General features: G+C 35.0%; 1 protein-coding gene across 1 annotated transcript in view; it reads left to right on the forward strand.

Annotated features, from left to right (window-relative positions):
* The window catches only part of ADGRL4 (adhesion G protein-coupled receptor L4), a 108,247-nt gene extending 90,539 nt beyond the window's left edge, over positions 1-17,708 (forward strand). Inside the window, exons 14-16 of the mRNA XM_032425274.1 lie at positions 13,637-13,728; positions 15,068-15,236; positions 15,622-17,708. Coding sequence (XP_032281165.1) covers positions 13,637-13,728; positions 15,068-15,236; positions 15,622-15,684 — 324 coding nt within the window. The 3' untranslated portion in view covers positions 15,685-17,708. The remainder of the gene's footprint in view (positions 1-13,636; positions 13,729-15,067; positions 15,237-15,621) is intronic.
* Positions 17,709-21,108: the final 3,400 nt, after the last annotated feature.

Raw genomic sequence — 21,108 nt, forward strand, 5'->3', positions numbered from 1 at the left:
TCACTATATTATCCTTGAGGTTTACCAGGTAGTAATTACTCAGGTAATTCTGCTGGGTAAATAAATAAATGATGCATGAAGCACAGTATTTAGTCAAAAATATTCATTCGTTTCCCCCAAAGAAATTTAAAGAAATCATCACCATCATGGAAATGGGATTATTTTGAGAATTCTTCTCAGAAGAGATAATACGTAAAGCATTCATTATAGCACATCACTTTTCCCTCATTTCTTTTCTCCTTAGAAATGATTGCTGTATGTGTCTGTCTACATCGATCTATCTATTTATGACATGCTTTCACTCAGAATTTTAACATTGGCATATTACGTTTAACTGAATAAAATGAGGTCCTGGCCAAATAATGTGAAAGGTTTTCAAAAGCAATCTGACTGGTAAAAAGTGTACACCGTGGGTTCTTTCTGTGCCCTGGATTTCTAACATGTGCACAAGGATAATGATGCCAACCCTATATACAGTGCTACTATCAAAAAAGAAATGAAATTATAAGAATAAAAGCATCCTTCAAAATTTAAAAAAAGGAAAATTTTAATAATTGGAGGACAATCTTATGTCTCTTCTATCTTTACCTTCAAAATTGGCAATAACTTGGGGTACCTGGGTGGCTCAGTCGTTAAGCATCTGCCTTCGGCTCAGGTCATGATCCCAGGGTCCTGGGATCCAGCCCCGCATTAGGCTCCCTGCTACGCGGGAAGCCTGCTTCTCCCTCTCCCACTCCCCTGCTTGTGTTCCCTCTCTCGCTGTGTCTCTCTCTGTCAAATAAATAGATAAAATCTTTAAATAAATAAATAAATAAATAAATAAAAATAAAATTGTCAATAACTTTATTTTTTTTTAGATTATATCTATCTATTTGAGAGAGAGAGACCGTGCGCGCACACTCATGAGCAGAGGGAGGGGCAGAGGCAGAGGAAGAAGCAGACTCCCCACTGAGCAGGGAGCCCAATGCAGGGCTTGATCCCAGGACCCTGAGATCATGACCTGAGCCAAAGGCAGATGCTTAACTGACTGAGCCACTCAGGTGCGCGCTGTGAATTGTGTAAGACTGATGAATCACAGACCTGTACCTCTGAAACAAATAATACATTATATGTTAAAAAAAAAAAAAAAAAAGATAATAGGAAGGGAAAAATGAAGGGGGGGGAAATTGGAGGGGGAGACAAACCATGAGAGACTATGGACTCTGAGAAACAAACTGAGGGTTCTAGAGGGGAGGGGGTGGAGGGATGGGTTAACCTGGTGATGGGTATTAAAGAGGGCACATATTGAATGGAGCTCTGGGTGTTATACGCAAACAATGAATCATGGAACACTACATCAAAAACTAATGATGTAATGTATGGTGATTAACATAACATAATAAAAAAAAAGAAATGTATAGATGAAAACAAAAATAAATAAATGAAAATAAATGGGAAGTAACAGTCAAATGACCTGTGTGTGTGTGTGTGTGTGTGTGTGTGTGTGTGTGTATTTTTTACTAACCTCTATCCTCTCTTTCTACAGTAAGTATACACAAGGAACACGTTTCCTTGCTTATATCTTAACAAAGGAGATTTCATCACTGGGTTTTCATTGTCACATTAAATGGAACAACTGTTGTAACTGATCTTCATATGTAGTTTTTCTCATTCACCTTTGTTCCTTTTCTAATATCTCGCTATGGCTTATAACCATCTACGGTTAAAACCAGCTACAAAAATAAGCCCATGGAATTCACTTACACCCATGGAATCACTTTATCCTTCATGCTTATACATTTCTAATTCCCTCCACCTTTTGCTTCTATTTTAGAGACAGTAAATTACTCTTCCAAAAACTGAAAAAAAAAAATTCAGCTATTGAAATATTCCTAATGGAAACATGTTAAAAATATGAAGTGTGAATTTTTTAATGCCTAAGGTAATTATATATTGGGATGGGATTCCTAGCCATAATAAAATAGAGCAATTATTTAGCTATTACTTGAAGGGATGTGGGAAGATATTTTCCTAATGAGGCAGTATTCTGCCTACTTGTGATTAAGACATTTGTTGTGTGCTCAAGACTGTGTTTAACAAATGCACATCATAAAATCCATGGGTCTGTAGTTTCTGTTAGATGCAAAATATTGCATATGCCCAAGGTACCCACCCATAAAATAAAGGAGGTGTAACTTCATCCTTTCCCTTTATGCAAAATTATTCCTGGAGGGTCATTACATTTTGATAATGTATAATATATCCTTCAGTTACTATTGCTATGTCTATCTATGGATAATAGATTTCTAATAAGATATGGTTTTGTCAAAATCTGCAAGATGTGAGACAAAAAAAATATATAATTTTTTTAAATGATCAAATTAGTGGATGAATGCTCTTTTACATAGGCCATAAAGAATGGTATAGGTATATTAGGTATAACATCCTTCATCCTTTTATTCATTCAACAAATGTTTATTGAGCATTTTCTATGTATCAGACATTGTTTTAGGCCTTGGGAATATGTCAGTGAATAAAATAGAAAAAAAGTCCTTACCCTTATGGATCTTGAATTCTAGACCAAGAGTCATCAATGGCCATAGTCTGTTTTTATAAATAATTTTTTACTGGGAAACAGTCACATTCACTTGTTTGTGTATTGTATTTAATGGTATGGCAAAATTCAGTGGTTGTAATAGAGACCATATGGCCCTCAAAACCTAAGCTATTTACAACCTGTCCCTTTACAGAAAAATATTCCTGACCTCTGTTCTGCACTAGAGTGATTTAAGAAAAGATAACTATCCTCTCCCATAAAATATCCTAGAATATCATATTGGATTCATGAAGAATTTGTTTCTTATATTTAAGGTATCTGGTAACTTTATCTATGGATTGCCCTTTGAAATACTCCTACCTCTTCTATAAAATTCTTGAAGATATCCAGATTTTTGACCTGGAAATTTCAGTTCTAGCCTAGAGGAGTTTCAACAAAAAATGAGAAGTTGTTTATATGAACAATAAATGTTTGACTTATTGTTGAATGATACTACATTCATACATTGATTACATTATTATTACTGACTACCTTATTTTGCTGACATTATTTTAAAGGAAAGTCCTGAAAGTAGAAAGAGATCATCTGTTTTCTATTGAGATCATATTGCCCAAAATAAAGACTGAAAGATCTAAGTTCTGATATAAGGTGCTATTTATACGTCCAATGAGACTACATCACAAAATCATTTTTATCCAACTGTGAAGTGAATATGTTATATTCACCATTGGGCATGTCAAATATTGAGACAATTCGGAAGAACATATTTCCATATAAACATAATAGCCATTAGTGATAATAATTGATGCTTGTTGAGAACTTATATACTGAGCACTAATCTAAGTGCTTTATATTATTTAATACATACAACCAACCCTAGATGATATTAATATTTTATCCATATTTTACATAGAAAGAAAAATGCAAAGAGTTAAATAAATTGACCAGTCAGTATCGGAGCTAAAATTTGAATCCATGAAGTGTGGCTCTGAGTCCATTTATTCTATTTATTTTGAGGAAGCATCTGTTGTTTTTTTGAAACTGCCAAATTATATAAGGCAATGATCTCCAAATTTTTTTGACTAAAGAGCCCTCAGTAAAAAATATGTAACTTAATAAATGTTTACATCTTGAAAAATGGTATACACTTACTAGTTTACTAATATGTGAATTATATAACATATATACAAAGTATATTATTAAACAATCTGAAAATATAAATTCAAAATATTAAAGATAACAATACTTCAATTTAATAATTCTCACTAAAATATTATTAGTTTTTTAAATGAAACATTGCTTATACTTTACAGCAATCCAAAGGTCTGGATCTAAGTTCATCTTAACACTTGGTTTTAATGGCTATCAGAGCTGATACCTCACAAAGAGGCATTAAATCTGTACTTTAGTGAGACTATGTAATAGATCACACTGAATGCTCTAACATTCATTTCTTCAAATCTTCAGTAATGCTTTCTAATTGCATTTTGCAATAATATTACTAAGAGGGATGTGTATTTAAATTTATAAACGGAATGCATTTAAATTTGTGCCATATTATTTTCCAGATATTATTTCAGTTAACTTATTTCCTCATGAAGAACAAAGCTGTTTTCCAATGGTACATGACTTTTTAAAACTCTAAGTAGAAAACATTAAGAGACTGCTAAAAATGTATTACTGACTTTAGAGAAATGATGTGTTGTCTTGATTATGAATGACTTTAAATATGATTGAAACTGTGGATCTAAATGCATACTTCAAATAGTCCTCTTAATAATTTGAATTTTTAAATAACATTTTATCAAATCTGATTAGATCTTCATGTATTTTTAACTTCGTTGACTTACATGTAAGGACTTACAGCTTGGCTAGCTGATAACTTACTCTAGGGGTAGGGAAAATGTCAGTTCTGTCATTGTCTCATTTGTATATTCTTTATCAGGATTAATTTTAGCACACAATGTAGTTAACATTTGAGGTCTTGATTTTTTACTTAGTTAGGGTTACTTTATTAAAACTACATAATGTGACCTGAAAATCCACTTAACAGGCACATATATAGTATGTTGCAGTAGGCCATAAGGTAACAAAAGGGGGCGAACCTCTCTACCTTTAGGAACAAATACTCATCCCGCTGAATGGCTCATATCTGACATGTGGCTTTATATGACATTGAAAAAGTGAGACCAGTATCATATTTTAAAGATTAAACCAGTATTTTAAAGAGTAAACCTTAATTTTTCCTTGGAAAAAAGATCAATGGGAATTCTAATGTGTCCCCCCTGTGCCCCAGTATATTATTTTAAGGCATTCTACTTGACCACTAACATGAACCCAGTGACCATACCTGAACTCAAAAGGATAAAGCTTTGTTGTTCACCAGCACAGGAAGACTAGCACATTCTTAGATGCTTTGACCACAGAGAACAGTGAAGACAGTTGTCTCTATTAGGGGATCACTGGCATCACACACTAAATCCTACTGGTGTTTACAAGGCCTTCACCACCAGTGTCTTGACTAAGTTCAATGAACACATTAATGCCAAACAGCTAACCGTATCACTACTCATTAAGGTTTTACTCTCCTACTTTTAACCATTTCTAAAACGAACTGTTAGCAGATAATATAATAAATGTCTCAGCAGTTAAGTTCATGGAATTTTAGATGTCAATCTAGCTTTTCTTTACTGGCCCTTCATTTATCGTTTGGTAGTTTTATAAAGTGCTTAAGAGCATATCCTCTAGAACCTGTCTACTAGGTATGAATCTTTGCTCTGATACTTCCTGTGTCACCTTGGGCACATTGTATAACCTCTCTATGCCTCTGTTGCCGTAAATGTGAAAAAAATGATGGTGATGATGATGATAAGAAGAAGAAGAATTACCCCATAAAGTTGGTGTGAGGATGAAATGAATTAAAAATAAAGAACACTTACAATAATGTCTGACACATAGAAAAATGCTCAATAAATGTTTTTGTCATTGACTCACATCTCAATGTTACACTAGTTTGTAACTACCTGCAAAATGCTACTTTATTCCAGAACAACCATTCATCCAATTGCATACCCCAGCAGTCAGTGCTTGGTGGGAGAGCATTGCTATCTTCTAAAGTATAAACCTCAAGGTATTAGTACCATGAATGCTGTTAATACCTCAGATGTTCTATGAAGGATACTGTCCTCTGATAATATTTAGAACCTGTTTAGGTTATTTATTTATGTTTTTATTTTTATTTATATTCATTATGTTTTCAGATTGTTTCAGATGTTTCAGTATGTTTCAGATTACTCTTAATATTTCTCCCCTAGAATTGTAGACTGCACTCCCATGTCTCTCTGTTCTCCTCTCTCCTGAGCCAAGTGTGGATAACCTGAGCTGAGGAGTATCTCTTAGGTCTGTAGATATTCCCCAGGCTTCTCAATCCTGAGCCTCAGGAATGTGAAATAAGATGAGGCTCGTGATGTTCGGAGAGAGATGCTTCCTAGCAGCATCATGTTGGGGGGGAAGTTACTCCACTACATGATTCTGACAAGAGGTCAACAAATATTGTGGCATCATAATTTCTGAGAGTTTTCACTAAATTTATACTAATGCAGTTTCACATCTAAGCTTTGGAAATTTTATTTCTAGCCATTAGTTTATTAACAAGAGGTTTTTTTTAACAGGTGCTGGTCTAATCCATTGCCTCCCAGAACAGCTTCACGATGCACACCGAGGGGTTTTAAGGGGAAGGAGTCCTGCCTAGCCTGGGTGTATTCTTCACTGAGCTCAAACCTTTTATATGAGCTTTCATCCACTACATACTTCAAGGACATTTTATCAGTCTTTGCACATACACACATGTCCAGGTTCCACAACAATTGCAGCATCTGAAAATTTACCCCTCTTTCTTTGAGCTCTCTTTTCAAACTGTCATATGCGGAGAGGGTGATGTCCTTGGGGCTTTCTACTAAGAAGCTAGTGTCCTCAGATTACAAAAAGGATCAGATGTGAAAATAATTTTAAAGCTATGAAGTTATGGTTGCCATACAAAACACAGGATGCCCAAGGAATCTGAATTTCAGATAAATAGTAAATTAGTTTTAAGTGTGCCCCACATATTGTATGGGAGATACTTACACTAAAAAAATTTTTGTTGTATATCTGAACTCAAATTTAACTGGTATCCTGTATTTTTACTCATTAATGAAGCAACCCTACAAAAAGGACCTATAAAGGTGTGCGTTATACAGAAGAAGATGGGACAGGGACTTGAAAGTACAAACTGTAGTTACGACTTGCTGAAGAGGAAGTCCTATACTAGTTATAATTTGTGATCTCTTTAAGAAACACAGAAACAGAATCCACAAATAAGATTTTATATAATCAATTACTCACCAAATATCTAGAACATCAATAATAAATATGAGTTATTGATAAATTAGTATTTCTTTTAAACTGGATTTTAAGTTTTTATTTAAAATATAGGAAACACTAATTATAGGGTATTTCATATATATATGTATATACACACAATTTATATCTTATATTTACATGTCTTTTACTTTGCGTTAGTTTTCTGTTGCTGTCATAACAAATTATCACAAATTTGGTGGCTTATAACAACAAATCTATTATTTCACAGTTCTGGAGGTCAGAAGTCTGGCACAGTGTGGCTCAGCTGTTTCTTCTGCTTCGAGTCTCACTAGGCTAAAATTAAGGCATTGGCCATTCTGGAGGCGCTGGGGGAGAATTTGTTTCCATGCTTATAAGTTCGTTGACCAAATTTAGTGTCATGCGATTGATTTCCTTGCTGGCTGTTGGACAGGGGTCAGTCTCAATTTGTAGGGGCCTCCCGTATTTCCTGCCTGACCTGCCGACCCCCTTTGTCTTCAGTTCTCTCTGACCTCCCCTTCTGCCTCCTCTGATGTAGCACCTCGCTGCTGAATCTCTTCTGCCTTCCTCTTTCATTTCTAAGGGCTCACATCTCACATGAGGCCCAACAGGATAATCCAGGATAACTTCTTTATCTTCAAGTCCATAACCTTATTCTATCTGCACCATCCCTTTTGGTGTATTCACAGGTTCCACATGTTAGTTGGGCCTGTTTTCTCGGAAGGGGGGACATTTTTTTTGCTCAGTACATACCCCACTTTTTCTGATACTCTTTGGGATTAGCATTGTAAGTAAGGCATTTAAAGATGTGATTCCAACTGATAACAAAAGAAAATCAGAATGAAGACAAAACTTGATTCCAATGTCGCTAGTAGATATTTTTCTTTAAGAGATGATATCTTTTCATTTTAAAAGCTTCAACTGAAAACTACTGAGCCATCTCTGCAGTGATCTAGGGATTGAGAATGGGTCACTGTTTTGGGGGGCTGGGTTGTTTTTAATGCCCTCTTGGTAGGCTAGTAGAAATCCTCCCTTTGTCCATGGCAGAAGGGAATTAACTAGGCCAGTTAATCTAAAGGTAATAAAACTACTTGAAAGGACATAGTAGTTGTGATCATGACACATTCTTAAATGAACCAGACTCTGTTTGATATATGTGAAAAATTAAAGTTGGGTCTAAAAGTGCTATAAGAGAAATTTTCTCATTCTTTTTGGTGAGATCTGACATCAGCATATAGATGGCTTCATCAATTATTGAGAAAAAGACTAAGAAAAGAAAAATGACTGATTGGGATGCTTCATTTTGAAGCCTGAATTTGAAGCCCTTGGGTCGAATGTACCTGTAGGTCTAAATCTTTCAGAATTAGCTCCTGCTCTCTCTCCAGCTTATCTATTTAAATTTCTTGTTTAAAAAAATAAGGCACTTAAAAATTTTTCATGCCCTCTGTCAAACATCAGCACCTGTGTGCCAGACTTTGAAGCAACTGCATCTATCAATGAAAGTAAGAAACAGATCTCTGTATAGATAAATATTTCTTAAGATGAAGCCAGGGGAATGATTTTAAATTTAAAATACTAGTTTCTCTCAAGGGTTAAGTTTTCATGACTTGAATGATTTTTTTTCTTCACAGCTGTTCTCATTCTCTATATACTCAAGTGCCGCAGTGAATTTCAGAGTTCTTAGGTTTGCCCCTAACATTCTTGTCTTGCTTATTCCTAGAAAAGTATTAAGGACTCCTAATCTACAAGCTAAAACTGTTTTTTAAAAATTGAACCAAAAACGATAACGAATGACTTTGTTCATTTGCAAGTCATTAATTAGCCCCTGTGCTTTTGTGGCACTAATATTTAGAGATAAATAATAAGGGAACCACAGCTGATAAAGTTGGCACACATAGGTAAATACTAATGAGCAAAAGTGTGAGTCATTTTAAAGGCATCATTTCCTTAATTAAGGTTCATATTAATGAGTTGTCTTGTATTTGAAAGAATCGCTCAAGTATTCAAGTCAGTTATCATCGAGGTAGCCTTGTCAGTAAACACAATGCTAGTAGTACCCTTCCAATAATTTAGCCTAAAATGCACATATTTCTCTAGCCTCAACATCATGACTTCTGGGATATTTGCAAACATTTATCATCAGAAATACTTAATTCTATATAATCTTGTTTTGAGCTTTTGTTTTTAACTTATCTCAGACTATTGTACTTAGTTCATAAAACATCCCCTCCAGAAAATACTTTTCCATACCATATAAAATGCAGAGTTTCAACTTAATTCCCACCGCTAAGTAAATAAAGTCATGTGCCTTTGGGTGATACCAATTATTTATAGTTTTTCACTCTATTTAAAAAAGGGTTTAAAGTAGCTTGTATATTTATAGATAAAGAGAGAATACAGGCAGTGTAAAAGCTGCAAATAAAAGTTTTTCCAGTTACCCCAAATTTGCTGAATATTATGATGTTGCATTTGGCTCTGAGTTTTGTTAAAGAAAAGAACTATTCTGACACTTGTTAAAATGGTAAGACAGACTTTTTTCAGGACTACTGTGATAGGTGTCAAAACTATTGCAATAGGGGAGAGAGATTCAGCTCAGCTCTGACTACAACAAAACCAGCTGGGAATTTATAGCCAAGGATCAGTTTGTGTGATGTGGGGAGGGGAGTGCATGGAAAATTACTAAGAGTGGATGGCAAGGGTGGGGAGAATCCTTGGTAAATTTACTTTAACAGGACTCTTGCTGAAAGGCAGGCCAGTGTGATCAGATATCAAGGGTGGCGGATGAGGAATTTAATTTGATATTGAAAGTGACCAGATAATCAAGAGTGGTAGGATTCTCTCTAAGCTGACTTAGCAGGATTCTTGCTAAAACTGAATTCTTCAAAGATGGACACTGAAGCCCGAGGTTGAACTATAGTTTGGTCAAGGAGAATTTTTTTTTTTTCAGTGTTCCAATGACTCAGCCAAGGGAAGAACATGTTTGCATACAGAATTTGCATTGTCCAAAACAGTAAAGAATACCATCATCGTCTGTATTTCCATAGAATTGAACTCAGGTCTGATTTTATCATTTGGGTTTCAGTTTTTAATAAACAGTGGGAGGCAGTATGTAGATAAGGTGGCATTTAAACAGAGGTGGTGAGGGAATTTGCCTTGGGAATAGCTGAGAGCCCAACAAGTACAGCCCCCCTAAGGCATGCTGGTGGGCTGGAAAAAGGACAGAGAATCCAATGTGAACATAGTAGACATGATCAAAGGAGAGAGAAGTAGGACTGGAGAGAAGAGGTATAGTGAGAACCAAATCATTTCAAACCCAGAGGCCATTGTGAGATCTTTAGGTTTAACTCTGAGTACTATGGGAAGCCATCGGAGGGTTCTGAATAGGGACATGGTCTGACTTAAATTTTAAAGGGATCCATCTGACTGCTGTAATGAGAACAGATTGTAGGAGGGCAAGGATGGAAGCAGAGAGACCAATTAGGGGCTTTGGCGATAGCCCAGGTGAGGCACAATGTGGTCTCTCCCAGGATAGGCGCTGTGAAGACAGTAAGTGGTAGTCCTCTTCTGAGTATGTTTTAAAGGTGGAGGTGAAGGGCTTGCTGATGAATAAGGCTGATCTGCTAGAAGGATGAGTTGGTTTTTTTTTTTTTTTTTGAGGTGAGGAAGGTTGAAGCAAAAATAGGTTTCTTTGGGGAGAAGAACAGTAGCTTGATTTTTGACATGTTCAACTCCTGATGCCTATTAGACATAGTGAAACAATCAGGGTGTAAGGATAATATTTTGAGCCATTGGGTCTGATCACCTAAGAAGTGAGTGTGCAGAGATAGGTCTGCACTGATATACTGAGTAATCACTTACTTTCTCTGGGTTGTTCTCCTTTGGCTTTACTGGTCATTCGAGGCTGGCTTAGAAATCACGTGTGAGGGTGTCATTACCGGTATTCTTTTACCCTTCTTTTAAACAATCACTGGGCACGTAGTGAATGGTGTTTGACTTGCCTATTGACTGGTCATCTCTTCCATTATACTGCAAGTTAAGGAAAAGCCTAAAGTATATAAGTGTTCTTGAGTGAAAGAATACATTAAAATCCTTTGCATTTAAGATAAAATCCAAGTAATATTCCCATCCCTGTCTACTTCACTCACCTCTTCTCATACTTCCCTTCCGTTTGTTGACTCCACCCCAGCTACCTTTGCTAATTCCTTCAAGATCTGCAATGTCCTCAACTCTCTCAAGCCTCATGGATTCTTTGATCTGCTAATGCATTATAATTTATTGGGTCTTGGTCTAAATACGAAATCCTAAGAGAAGTACCTCCTGAGCCTTTATCCTAATCTGTCTATCTTAATGATCCAAATTTGTGACTTGATAGCATTTATCAGTTTGTAGATTTCTAAGTACTTATGTCATTATTTACTATATATTTTCTTAATAAGTTTATGAGAACAGAAGACAATGCCTGTTGTGTTCATTAATCTGTACCCACTCCTCACCACCATGCCAGAGACTTGGACCCTTTATAAAATGTTTAGAATACATATAAGAAGCTTAAAAAACCAGCAGCACCTGGTTTTTACAAGTATGTAAACATTTCCCTATTGTACAGAAAAATGTACTTTCCAGAACTGTATCACCCGTAGGGAATGTTCCGTGGCTGCTCTTCGCTATTTTAGCTGACGATGTGGAACAGCATTCCAAACATATATGGACTTCTGAGAAGACACAGCAGTATGAGCAACTATTTTTCAAACCAGTTTTATTGAAAAGAGTTTAGGAAATTTTAATATTACAATCAGTCACGTGGAAAAATTATGCATCTAGAGAACAATTTTTTTTGGTTAAAGTTATCTCATAATTCTTTGTTGGGATAAAAAATTCAATATAAATACCTCATTAAAATTATTTGCAAATATTCAAACCAATAATAGTTTGACATATTTATACTAACCAACTTTTAATACTTTTTATTATTTAAAAAATATATACTATTTACAAAATTAAGTACAATTGCTGTTTCCAAATTCATTTAAAGAAGCTATAGCTATAAAAACCTAGAAGATACTATGTATCCCTCTTTCATAAGTAAAGACTCCTTACAAAATTAACTATTATTAAATTATCATTTCAGTTAGTTATTTGAACCTAAGATGGGGGGGACTATCAATTCAATCACTTTTAATATGCTTTCTCTCCCCCCCTGCAATTGCTGAAGTCTTTCCTGTGTATGGAAGAATTACTGTAGTTAGAATTAATTAATCATATAATTAGAAGTGATGGACACTTGGAAGCAGGAAGAAGGGAATAGACCCTTATTCCTTTAAGATTTTCTCTCAAGGACCTCTCCATGGAGAAGTGACAAAATGAAATTATCTGACCCGTTCTTTCATACTGCTTTTTGTAATAGCAATTAATAAATTTTGAGAAGCTATATGAAACTCCTTAGACTACAGAAGGAAAAAACCAACTTTTTTTGTAACTATAAGCTTTTGAAATACTAGTGTAAGAATTAGGTAAAAATTAAATTATTACACTTTGCTATTATAACAAAATGGCTTTGGAAAAAATCTGTTTGGATTAATAAAATAAATTCAATAAAGGCTCAATCTACAAATTATTTTTATAATACTTAATATTTTTAATTGTTAGTATTCTCATATTAAAGTAGATATACATTCAAAATATACCCTTGATTTAATCTTCTGGCACTACAAATATGACTTTAAGTTTTCCAAAAATATAGGAAAAGGGGAAACTTTTCATAATGCCGTCACTTTTTTTTTTTTTTTTTAAAGATTTTATTTATTTATTTGACAGAGAGAGACACAGCGAGAGAGGGAACACAAGCAGGCGGAGTGGGAGAGGGAGAAGCAGGCTTCCCTCCGAGCAGAGAGCCTGATGCAGGGCTTGATCCCAGGACACTGGGATCATGACCTGAGCTGAAGGCAGACGCTTAACGACTGAGCCACCCAGGCACCCCATAATGCAGTCACTTTAAAAGGAGTGAAAATTGTATTACTCTACTTAGCCCATAATGGGAAATATAAATAATAGAATGATAAATGTTTATTAATAAAAAGTATATACCTTCAAACAAACATTTATTTCATTAATATTTTGAAAATTTCCAAGGTTAAATATAGGGAAAGGAAATCTGAGCATAAATATTAGGAGACAGAAAGTACATTCATAACATTTTCTAGCAATAGAAATTGAAGGTGTTTTGTTGGGTTTTCTAATTCCTCTGAATATCTTTTTTCCAGTTTAATTTTTTAAAGGTTGACAGAATTATCACTAACACTTCTCCTCAAAACAGCATATAATTTAATGAACAAAAATTTGATTTCTCAAATGTTCACAAAGTTTTTCAAACCAAAATTTAACTTAATATGTGTATGAATCCTATAGTTGGCAGCAGATGATACTCATCAATCTGTAGACATGATCATACATCTGAAGAAGTTTCTTGAACAGGGTGTTTAATACGATCTGGCAAATTGTACTACCATTTGTACTAACAATTTTCAGTGCTATCGTAAAGATCAGCCACAGATTTGCTTCCTTAAATCTACCAGAGGGTTTGTACTTGGTAATATGCATAAAAATCCCACCATTTTCTAGTTTCTATCTTATTTGAAATCTTTAGTATTTATTTACTTCCTTCATATGTATCTAATTGACTATGAAAATTATCTCTGCTTTGAAATTCATTTATTTTCTCAGGTTAATCTCTTGGCTTTTGGATTTATCATATACAAAGTTTTTCGTCACACTGCAGGGTTGAAACCAGAAGTTAGTTGCTATGAGAACATAAGGTAAATGTCTCTTTAACTCTATTTCTTTAGTAGTTAAAAGCTTTAGTAACTTAAGGCACAAATAATTCTTGAAAGGACTATTTTTTAAATTATTTTTTGTACTTTCTTCTGCCATATTTAAGATACTTACTGTTAAATAGCATTTAATATGTTTAATAAGATTATAATCACCACATATTAAATGGTAAGTAAAACAATCTTTTCCAACATAATCCCCTTTGAAAGAAAAGATGATGGTTGTGTTTTAGGGCAAAAATAGACCTTCGTGATTTTCTTTGGAAAACATTCCTCGGAGCTTAGTAACTGTTTCTTTCTTGTGACTCCTAGTTTGCATGCTGCCATGATTTTTCTTTCAACCCTCTCTTTAAAACTGATTTATTGAGACCTTGAAAATGGTTTGTTCAGGAAAAACTGAAGTGTGCTATAGGGAACATTAGAAACGACTAACGTTTGTGTTGCTTGGAAACACCCCTGTAGTTTCAATACCTTGCACAAGATTTATAGTTCGGATTTAGCAAATGTTTGATCGATTACTTTCTTTTACCCCTCACCATTCATAGCTTCATGTAGTGTGCTGGTTTTAATAAAGTTGAAAATGACTCATTTTCTGAGGTATACTGCTAAAACATCTTCTGCAGTATGGAATGATTGGACAAAGAATGAGTGAGAAAATAATTAGTTGCCTCATTTTCAAAGCAATGTCCTCAGTGAGCAGGACCGAATATTGCTTGACCAAAGTCATAGGCAATAAATTGAAAATACGTTAAGAGTGGTTTTTTTTTTATTTTTAAGAAATCAGTATTCTGACATGAATTTATTTTGAGATAACTGTATTGCAACAGTGAAAAAAAAAAATCTAGTTTTATCTCTTGTCCTTTCTTGACTATACCTGAAAGGAAAGCAGAAGCTTCCTTTGATGTCATGCACACCTACTGACCCAAGTCCACGCAGTATAGTTTACAAGGTTTCTTAGGGAAAATACCGCCTAACAGATATATGTCTTACCTTCAGAAATTATTGCAACATTTGATTTGAAATCAAAGCACATACACTACAGTACACTAGATAAAAATATTTTAAGATTAAGGAAATTCCTTGAAAAATACCATATTTTAATAATGTTGCCTTCATTTTGGAAGCACATCCCTGCCCCGGAGCAGTAACATACCCAGAAGGCTATCCTGTGAAGCTAGAGTAATTTGTCAGTTTCAAAATCCCTTGTGGTCTTTGTAGATTTCTTCATTGTACCACAAACTCTTTTCCCACATAATTGGAGGAGTTTAGGGGTGGGTTGAGGATATGTAGTTTTCTTAACTGAAACATTTCAAATATGTTCTAGGTCTTGTGCCAGGGGAGCCCTTGCTCTCCTATTCCTCCTTGGCACCACCTGGATCTTTGGGGTCCTCCATGTTGTGCACGCATCAGTGGTAACAGCTTACCTCTTCACCGTCAGCAATGCCTTCCAGGGGATGTTCATTTTCTTATTCCTGTGTGTCTTATCTAGAAAAGTAAGCAATTTTATTTTATTTTTGCCCATTTGTTTGTTTTTTAATTTTGGCCAACCCTACAGCATATTCATGTAGCCTCAGTTACCAAATTGATAAAAATTCTTATTCTCATAGATTTATGTTGAGTCTTTATAGCCTCAATACAGTACACTTTAGTATCAAAGTAATCAGAACACCTAGCTGTTCATATGGAAATAGACTTTCAAACAAACTTGTTCTTAGGAATGTAAACATAGCTTCTATTAATTTGAGCATATTCTGACAGATGATGAGAAAACAATACTTTTGAAAACCAAATATAATAATTTAATGTGATTTGAAAATAATTCGATGTGATTGTTGCAATTATGTTTACCATTTCTTTGTTTTTCTTTTTATTTTTTAGATCCAAGAAGAATATTATAGATTGTTCAAAAATGTCCCTTGTTGTTTTGGATGTTTAAGATAAAAATAGAGAACTATGGATAACAGTTGCTACACATAAAAAAGCCAAGCTATGGATAGCCAATGTATAAAAATGACTTGAACCAATTATCCAATTATTAATTGCTAGATAATCAACTATTTTAAATCAGTTTTTCTGTTTACAGTGTAGAAACTGTAGATAAGATACCATAATTATGTACCATATAACTATAGTTTGCTTTCCTACACGACATAGTTAGTTATGTCAAAATAGTATTGCAGATATGTGAAAAGTAATTGGTTTCTCAGGAGTGATATCACTGCGCCCAAGGAAAGGTTTTCCTTCTAACACAAGAAATATATGAATGTCCTGAAGGAAACGACTGGATTGCTATTTTTGTGACATGTTGCCTTTGAAACTAGTCCCCTATCACCTTGGTAATGAGCTCTGTTACAGAAAGTGGAATATGAGAGAATGAAGGGGCAGAATGTAAAGCAGGAAAAAGGAAATGGCTATTATAACAATGAGTTATATTTTGAGTAAACTTGGTTTTTTTGTAAACTAAATGAGAAATTATAGATAAAATATGAATGAACATATTTTGCCATTGTGTGAATTGTTCTGAACTTAAACTTCTACTAAAACAACTTACTTATGTTTGTTATATCCATTTTCTTCCCTAATATTCTAAAAAAGATAAAAAACTTCACAAATAAAATGACAAACAATTATATTGTTTTTTAGGTTAACATCATAATGAGGTATATGCTGTTTCTATACTTATTTCATAGATTATAACTTCAAATGCTTAATTAGTAATACATAAATGTGCCAAATTATAATATTGTTCATGGCTGTAAATGTAAAAATAGTGTATATATAAAGCTCAGGTATTCTATTCTATAACCTTTCAGTTAGTGAAAAATATTGTTATCTCATTAGGCTAGTATATTTGAGTTATTTCTTTTAAATTTAGAAATGCTATAGTTCACATCACAATAGTCCCTTTTACTATTTTTAAAAGGGCATTGTAAATATGAAAGTATTCAGAAAGTGAATTGCTATTTTTTTCTGTTCAGAAAAGTACACATTTAAAAATGTTATTTATAACAAAGAAATCACTGAGAACTATAGAAACGTTCACAGTGGATCTATTTTCTGACAGTTTTCTACTATCTATTAAAACATATCTGCTTAAATGTATGGCTTCTGTCTATCCTCAAATCTTCTCATTAAAAGGTAGAAGCAGTGATTTTATTTCAAAAATATGTAATGGTCTGCACCTACCTATAGGGTATGCCAATACACTAAATGCTGTGATTTTAATTTCTCCAGCTATTAAAACGAAGTCTGCCAAAATTTGCTCTAACAAATAAAATGTTATCTAAATGAATGCAGCTATTGTTTTGCCGAGTCGTTTTCTCAAGAAAGATGAGCTACCTGCCAATATGCCTATACATTTTTAGAGAATCCATGATAAATTTTCATTATATCTTCTGATCTCTTATATGCTAAGCCTATGGCCCATTATTATCATTGTCATTATAGAACAGCGTCGTAAGAATGTGATATTGAAAACAAATCTGCTCAATCGATATATACAAATGATGTATGGTATGCAGAATAATAGCCCTCCCAACACTTCCATGCCCTGATCTTCAGCATCTGTGACTGCTACCATTAGGTTAGGTTACATGGAGAGGAGAATTAAGGTTGCTAATCAGCTGACCTTGACATGGGGAGATTATCCTGGATTATCTGGGCAGGTCCAATGTCACCACAAGGGGCCTTATAGATGAAGGAGGGAGGGAGGGAGAAAAGGGAACATGTCAGGGTGATACAGCCTGAGACATCTGGACCAGCCATTGCTGGCTTTGAAGACAGAAGCAGTCCACAAGCCAAGGAATGCCGGAAGCGTCTAGAAGCTGAGAAAGGCAAGGAAACGGATTCTTCCCTAGAGCCTCTAGAAGGAAGTCAGCCATGCTGATACCTTTATTTTAGCCTGGGAAGACCCATTTTGGACTTCTTAACTTCCAGAACTGTGAGATAATAAATGTATATTATCTTAAGCCACCAAGTTTGTTGATCATTTTTCATAGGTTTATTGATAATTTTTTTGTAATTATAGCTACCATAGGGAATATTATGGAATTATGTAATAGCATCTTTAGAGACAAGGAACTATTCATACATTAGGACAGACCTTAACTTTGGATCTTCTTTTTATCAACCGTCCTATAGATATCATTGGATAAAGCTTGTATTCTTTCGCATGCTGTTTGCAACCTCCTTGGGAGCTGCCTGGGTATATTCTGAAACCAGGCCCCATATGTGGAGGACAGGGAAAGACCGAAGAAAGAGGCAGGCCACTCCAGATTGGGAGGTGGCAGTTTCAATAAGCAAGAAGACTTGTCTTAGGAGATTTGTCTTAGATGGCCACAAATGAGTAGATCTCCACACCCACCCACCAAATCTTAAAAGTTTATGTAGAGGCCCTACCTGGATTCAGTCACATGTACCATCCAGATAGTCTCAACACCACATTCCTATCTCAAGGCTGCAATGTTCAGGCAGCTTCTGGGAGCAGTGAAGACAAGCAGAACGCACATTCCAAGGACTGTGAAGGGGTAATGAGCCTCCAGTTGCCCACGTCTAGCTTGCAGGTCAATCAGATGTCAAGTCTTCTTGATGACCTCCTCCAACAATGAGATTTCAGACCTTCTCATATCAGCTTACCACCCCAGTTTTCACCTTTTCCCTATAAAAATGTCTTCCGTCACACCAAACTGTTTCTCTTTCCCAAAACTTACCATGGTTTACCAAATTTCCAATTCCTGGAATTTCCTCCTTGTTACCATCATTTCCCTGACAAACATTTAGTTATCCTTAATGTGTCTTTCTCTATGAAGCCTTCCTGGACTCACACGAGGAATTAATCACTTCCATGTTTGTGTCACCACTTTATCTAGCACTTAACCTATTTTAACATTCATCACAATGAATTGCAATTATTTAGGCCATGCTCAGGACATTCATTATACCTAGTTTTGTTCTTCATTAATGGCAGTTACCTTTTCTCTTTTTTGCTTCCTGAATCAATGTTACAGCCTTCTGCTGCCTTATGATAACACGACTGATAGGAGGGTCTGGACCCTCTGAACAGTCTGGCTTTTGCTTTAGGTATTCCACACTGGAAACCCATTCAGTGAACTGGCTTTCTCAGGTAAAGCTCTCTGTGCTTGTCTCTGTTAAGGAGTTCAGTGGAAGAGATGGCCCAGCAACCTCAATTTGATGAAGTACAGCAGACAGAGGAATTAGGCTACCAAGGTAGCCTGTGCTACAACTCAGTTTTTCCAGGAAAGACCTTTGGAGATTTGTAAGAAGCTTACAAAACCACAAATAAGTAGTGATTTATTTTCCATTTGGCTGTTATTCCTCATGTACCACTCACTTCCCTGTTTGATAGTGAGACAAATATTAGGATTTTAGACTCAATCTCCTCAATCCATAAAACAAATCACAAATTCTGTTATATTAATTTACAAACTCATCTTTTCTTGATAAATAAATGGGGCTGAAAGGAAATTATAGGATCTCAAGAGATCCAATCAAAGAATTCAATACTTTGAATTCTATTAATGATTTGAACATTGAGCAAATACTCCACATCTACATGCTAGGCATAACCAACAACGATATTTACTAATTTGATAACATCATTTCTTCAGTCCCTTTCAATTCAATGCCACTCCCCTAAAATTAGACAATAACTCTGCATTTCTTAATTTTCTACATATTCAATTTAACTTATCATACCTATCTTTGATGCCTTACACAGTAGGAGTCTTTTCTATATATCAACATTATTCTCTAATTTCTCCAACATGAAATCTTTGAAGAAAACACAAATTATGGATCCAGAAAGAGTACCCATTGTCCAGGTGTTTCCTTTACTTGGAATGTCTTCTCCCATGCAAATTCTACCCATGATTCAAAAACCTCCCTCTATGAAGCCTCTCTGATCAATCTGGTCCTTATTATTTCCCCAATCTACTACAGCTATAGCACAGAGAGAGTATACAAGATAACATAGCACTTAGTAGGAGTCATTGTGAAATTGTCATGAACTTAAAACTTCTAGGTTTTAGATTACAGATATGAGAGAAATAACTTAGAGAAGGCATTTAAGGGCGGGGGCGGGGGAGATTACTTCCTGAAAGTTGATACAGATTACATTGATCCATTATTACATTACATGATCTCATTTAATTCTCACAGTAACATATGCAATTCTATCCTCATTTTTCAATGTGAAAAGTACTCAATGTCACATAGCTAGAATATTGCAAAGTCAGTCTTCAAAGTGAAAGCCCCAGCTCCTTCTGCTCCCCCATGGGAACTCAGGAACTGGCTCACACTCTCAGATAGGAAGTTCCACCGTTCTGTGGCCATAAACTCATATAGTAGGAGGGCAGTATCCTGTTTATAATTATGTTCTCTTGGGGATGACATGTTTTTTTAACATGGGATGTTGACATGTCTTTTCTACATGCATATGCAATGTGAAATACATGCATATCACATGTTTTAAGGTACAATGTTTGTCTTCTTTTCTCTTGGCTTGGTTGCCATTTCCTTGCACATTTATTTCTGTTGTCCTGATTCACATCCTCAGCTAGGCAATTCATTTTAATTACCTGTTATATATTCTTCATATTCTTCCTGTTTATATCATCATGTTCAAATCATTAATAGAAGATTACATTATAAAAACCTCTCTCCTACCTATTTTTTTTCTCACTTTGGAAAACTAATGGGTATAGATCACTCATTCTTTTTAGTGACTGAGTAATATTCCATATTGAGGATGGACCATAAATTGCATAGCTGATATGCAATTTGGATTAATGCAGTAATAGAGTAGAAGACTTTAGTATCTTTCAGAAGGAATGTTCTCTATGCCATATAGCTCGATTTTATTGTCAGAAATACCCAATGCTATCTTTTTTCCTATGTTCCTATGATAGACGTGGGCTCATGTTGATAAGACAAAATGCTATAACCCTTTCTTTGATGTAGAGGTTCCTTGTTATTTCTTGTAAGTATTCAGTGAAACCATACCATGGATTGGAGATCCACAAATCTCCTTGAGCATTTTAAGTGAAAAGGATTTGAATCATATACCCTAGACTGAAGGCTAGAGCAAGCATTAAGATCAGTAGGCAATCTGAAAGTACAGACATTTTACTTGGTCTTTCATTCAGACGTTACACATCACAGGTTTGGATGGTAGTTACGCTTAATATAAAATGAGAGGGTTGGTTTAGCTGCAATGGATCTCTACCGGTGCCCAAGTACCATGATTCTAATTCCGACCCCCCACTTGGGGGCACGGTAAATAATAAAATCTATAACGTATGTTACAATTTTATTCCCTTAAAAATAAGGGATAAAATAATAGCTTTC

Source organism: Phoca vitulina, unplaced genomic scaffold, assembly GCF_004348235.1.
Source record: "Phoca vitulina isolate PV1807 unplaced genomic scaffold, GSC_HSeal_1.0 scaffold2, whole genome shotgun sequence".
Taxonomy (NCBI): Eukaryota; Metazoa; Chordata; class Mammalia; order Carnivora; family Phocidae; genus Phoca; species Phoca vitulina.